Here is a 4,276-nt window from a genome sequence, read left to right as displayed (position 1 = left end):
TGCACACCCTTTACATTTTGGACAACAGTTTATGTGCATGTCTACTTGTGAGACATTCACGAGCCAGTTTCTCGTGATGGAGGGATTTTCTTTGTTCCAAAGTTACTAAAAGACTACAAAAAGGATCACATGAGAGTGAGCTTGCACCGACCCGCTGACGCACCCTCCACTCCACGTATATAAAGCCCATCCCGCCTGCACCGAATGGCACGAACGCGATCAGCCTGCCTTGAGGTTGAAATGAATCATCGGGAGATGTTACATCGCGTCAACTCGGCGGCCAGGGTCGCCATACTGCTGCCTCTGCTCTGCTTTTGCTCTGCCACCTCTTCCTACTCTTTCCCCGACGACGCGGCCTGTGCCAGTGGCATGGCGATGGCGGGTCCGGGTAATCTCCTCACGGTCGACCAATCCGGCAAAGGCGATTACAGGAAGATCCACGAGGCGATCGCCGCCGCCCCCGCGAACAGCTCCGCCCGCACTGTCATCCTGATCAAGCCCGGAGTCTACAGGCAAGTAACCGCAAATGACCATTACCTTCTGAATTCTGAATTCTGATACGTGGTGTGGTGCATGCCTGATCGCCTGGAATCTTTCGTTGCAGGGAGAAGATCGTCGTCCCCGTGGACAAGCCCAACATAACACTTTTCGGCACGAGCGCCAACACGACCGTCATCACCTGGAACGAGCAGTGGGTGTCGAGCGACACTTCCCCTACCGTGTCCGTTCTGGCCTCCGACTTCGTTGCCAGCCGCTTAACGTTCCGGGTAAGTTTGCCATCCATAGTTCGTGATTGCAAAGAGCGAGCGAGGCGTGCGTGTTGACAGTTTCTTGCTAATTTTCTCGGGGTTTTAGAACACGTTGGGGACCAGCGCTCCGGCCATCGCGGTGAGAGTCATGGGAGACAGGGCGGCGTTCTACGGCTGCAGCTTCTCGTCGTTCCAAGACACGCTCCTCGACGACAACGGGCGCCATTACTACTGCGGGTGCTACATCGAAGGTGGCACCGATTTCATCTGCGGGAACGGCCGGGCTCTCTTTGAAGTAAGTTTTACATGTTCACCGTTCTCACCAGCAAACCCGTGCGCATTGATAGATACCCCCTCCGTTTCAAAATAGATGACCCAACTTTATACTAACTTTACTAAAAACTTTACTAAAGTTAGTATAAAGTTGGGTCATTTATTTTGAAACGGAGGGAGTGGATCATACGTAGTTACTCCGTACGTACGAGAGGTTGCTTTGCTGCCAAGATCAGCTAACAATATATAGTTCGTGTGCAGAAATGTCACCTGCACTCCACCTCGCCCAACGGCGGCGCCTTCACGGCGCAGAAGCGGGCGTCCGAGTCGAACCACACGGGATACAGCTTCGTCGGGTGCAAGCTGACCGGCGTCGGGGTCAGCACCTCCATCCTGGGGCGTCCATGGGAGCCCTACTCCCGCGTCGTGTTCGCTCTCACCTACATGTCCGCAGCGGTGAGCCCTCGAGGATGGGATGACTGGAACCGCACCGCCAACCAGAGGTAAACTTAGTCTTGCTCCGCTGCCATTTTCCCGCCAAAGGAAGACCAATATATGACGCGCTTTGGCCTGGGTTGGCAACTCTGCATGCAGGACGGCGTTCTACGGGCAGTACCAATGCTACGGCCAAGGGGCGAAAACTGATGGCAGGGTTAAGTGGGCTCGCAACCTCTCACCAACCGAAGCAGCCCCCTTCATGACGAAGGCCTGGATCGATGGACAGCAGTGGCTTCCGAAGCAGCCCCCTTCATGACCAAGCCTTGGATCGGTGGACAGCAGTGGCTTCGGTAGAAAACAGTCGGTGGTGTGGGTTATCATATATACTTGACACATATCAGTGTTATTATTGTTTTCATTTCAAGGATACAAGTTAACGGAAAATACGTGGATGAATCCACGAACATATGAATCCACTTAAAAAAACACATTTCTAAATGCTAAAAAGTTCTGAAAAACAGTTGCGCTCGTACATTTTCATGCTCTATGTGCGCCACAAAGTTTCGCGAAAAAACAACTTCTCATTTGGCCTGTGCAAAAAACATACAAAAAGTATGTGTCGTTGAACTTTATTTAGAAGCACTAAAATTTGTCTTATTTACGGAGGCAAAACAAAAAGATATTTTCCACAGAATGTTGTGCCGCACACATATTTTGTGAACATGTTCACGTGAAATTTCATTTTGACTTTTTTTTTTTACATTTTAAAACATGCTTAAAATGCATTTTTTTTAAAGCGGTTTCATATGTATCCGAGTTCAGGGCGTGCCTTCTCAGAAGTTAACAGTTCTCTTTTAAAGGCCGAAAGTTTTTTTCACGGGGAGGAAAATTTGTAAGTTCATCAAAAGTCTGAATTGATGTAAAGGGACAAATAAAATCTTCTAAATCACTAAACTCCCTAGGGGTAAAACTCCTAGGAAGCGATTGAGGCTACTCATTCGTTTTGTCATTTCGATTTCGATCCCCTCACATAGTCACATGTCCTTACCTAGGTGTATAATGTCATTGACTCGCTTTCCCCATCTTTTCCCCTCGCCTCGCACGGTCTCGGCCTGACGGCCTCTCTAGATATACCAAATGCTACACACCTGATAGCATTCCCCGCAATTGCCAGGGTGTGGATCTTTTAACTCATGTAATCAAGAGTGCACATGAGTGATACAGAGGAAGGGGGAGAGTTAGCTTGAGGAAGAAGCTCTATGGGAGGAGTATAAGAGTTCAGTGGATACAAATGATCTTGAATGCGCTGCACAAACACAACTATTAACTATATAAGCTACGACGCTCGGCTTGAGTACAACTAGACGAGCGGATGACCCAATAGAAGATAGGAGCGATAGCACTCCCCTCTCCATGAAATGCAGCTTGGCCTCAAGTTGTAGGGATTTCAGAGAGCATGCTAGACCATTCCCATGTTGTCATGGATACGGGAAGACCCCTCCACACGATCTTGTACTACTTGCAAGTGCGCCCTCCAAATTTGACCAGCCGCGATTCCAGCACCTGAGCGTGTTTAGTCGAGTGTACCAGCTTTTGAGCATAGTTTAACTCTTCCTGAGATGCTGAGATAATGTAGATTCAAGAAGTTGTAGACGATAGGCAACCTCTCTCACCCGTTCCAAGACCCGAAAAGGCCCAAAATACTTGAACCCCAATTTGTGATTGGTACGTCGGGCCACCGATTGTTGCATGTACGGTTAGAGCTTTAGAAAGACCCAGTCGCCTGCTTGAAACACAGGTTCAGATCGATGTTTGTCTTCTAGGGTCTTCATCCATTGTGGAGCTCTCAATAGATGGTCCTCTAATCATGGCTGTCATTGCATTCCGTTCAGCTAGCCAAGTTGCAAGGTCGTTGGGTGTGGAGGAATGAAGATTGGCAACACCCAAATGACGAGGTTCATACTCATTGATCATATAATACACTGGGGGTGGCTCATCCATAAGGAACCCGGCGGCATGCATACCAGGGGGCGGTAGGCCCATTAGAAACCTGACAACTTGAGGGAGCCTAGAGGAAGGGATAAGTGTTCCCTGAACACCTTGATCCTCAAGATGGCGGCAGCGACCTAGATTGCATCTCCCGTTTTAATACCCTAGCCTCCACCGTGTATATAAGAGGAGGTTACGGGCTCTCATTCTGATATAATCTCTAGTAGAACAAATCTTGGTAGTTGTTGGAAATATGCCCTAGAGGCAATAATAAAATGGTTATTATTATATTTCCTTGTTCATGATAATTGTCCATTGTTCATGCTATAATTGTGTTATCCGGAAATCGTAATACATGTGTGAATACATAGACCACAACATGTCCCTAGTGAGCCTCTAGTTGACTAGCTCGTTGATCAATTGATGGTTACGGTTTCCTAACCATGGACATAAGATGTCATTGATAACGGAATCACATCATTAGGATAATGATGTGATGGACAAGACCCAATCCTAAGCATAGCACAAGATCGTGTAGTTCGTCTGCTAAAGCTTTTCTAATGTCAAGTATCTTTTCCTTAGACCATGAGATTGTGCAACTCCCGGATACCGTAAGGGTACTTTGGGTGTGCCAAACGTCACAACGTAACTGGGTGGCTATAAAGGTACACTACGGGTATCCCCAAAAGTATCTGTTGGGTTAGCACGAATCGAGACTGGGATTTGTCACTCCGTATGATGGAGAGGTATCTCTGGGCCCACTCGGTAAGACATCATCGTAATGAGCTCAATGTGACTAAGGGGTTGGTCACGGGATGATGTGTTAC

At 48.0% G+C, this 4,276-nt stretch overlaps 1 protein-coding gene across 1 annotated transcript; it reads left to right on the top strand.

Moving 5' to 3' along the window:
* The first annotated feature begins 204 nt into the window (after nucleotides 1–204).
* LOC109757646 (putative pectinesterase 11) lies at nucleotides 205–1,904 on the top strand. The gene is made up of 5 exons (XM_020316466.4): nucleotides 205–512; nucleotides 605–767; nucleotides 856–1,044; nucleotides 1,284–1,525; nucleotides 1,617–1,904. Exons 1-5 carry the CDS (start codon nucleotides 205–207, stop codon nucleotides 1,774–1,776), a joined length of 1,062 nt encoding a protein of 353 aa, XP_020172055.2. The 3' UTR covers nucleotides 1,777–1,904.
* Nucleotides 1,905–4,276: the final 2,372 nt, after the last annotated feature.

Source organism: Aegilops tauschii, chromosome 3 (assembly GCF_002575655.3).
Source record: "Aegilops tauschii subsp. strangulata cultivar AL8/78 chromosome 3, Aet v6.0, whole genome shotgun sequence".
Taxonomy (NCBI): domain Eukaryota; kingdom Viridiplantae; phylum Streptophyta; class Magnoliopsida; order Poales; family Poaceae; genus Aegilops; species Aegilops tauschii.
This window is presented reverse-complemented; position numbering and strand designations above follow the sequence as displayed.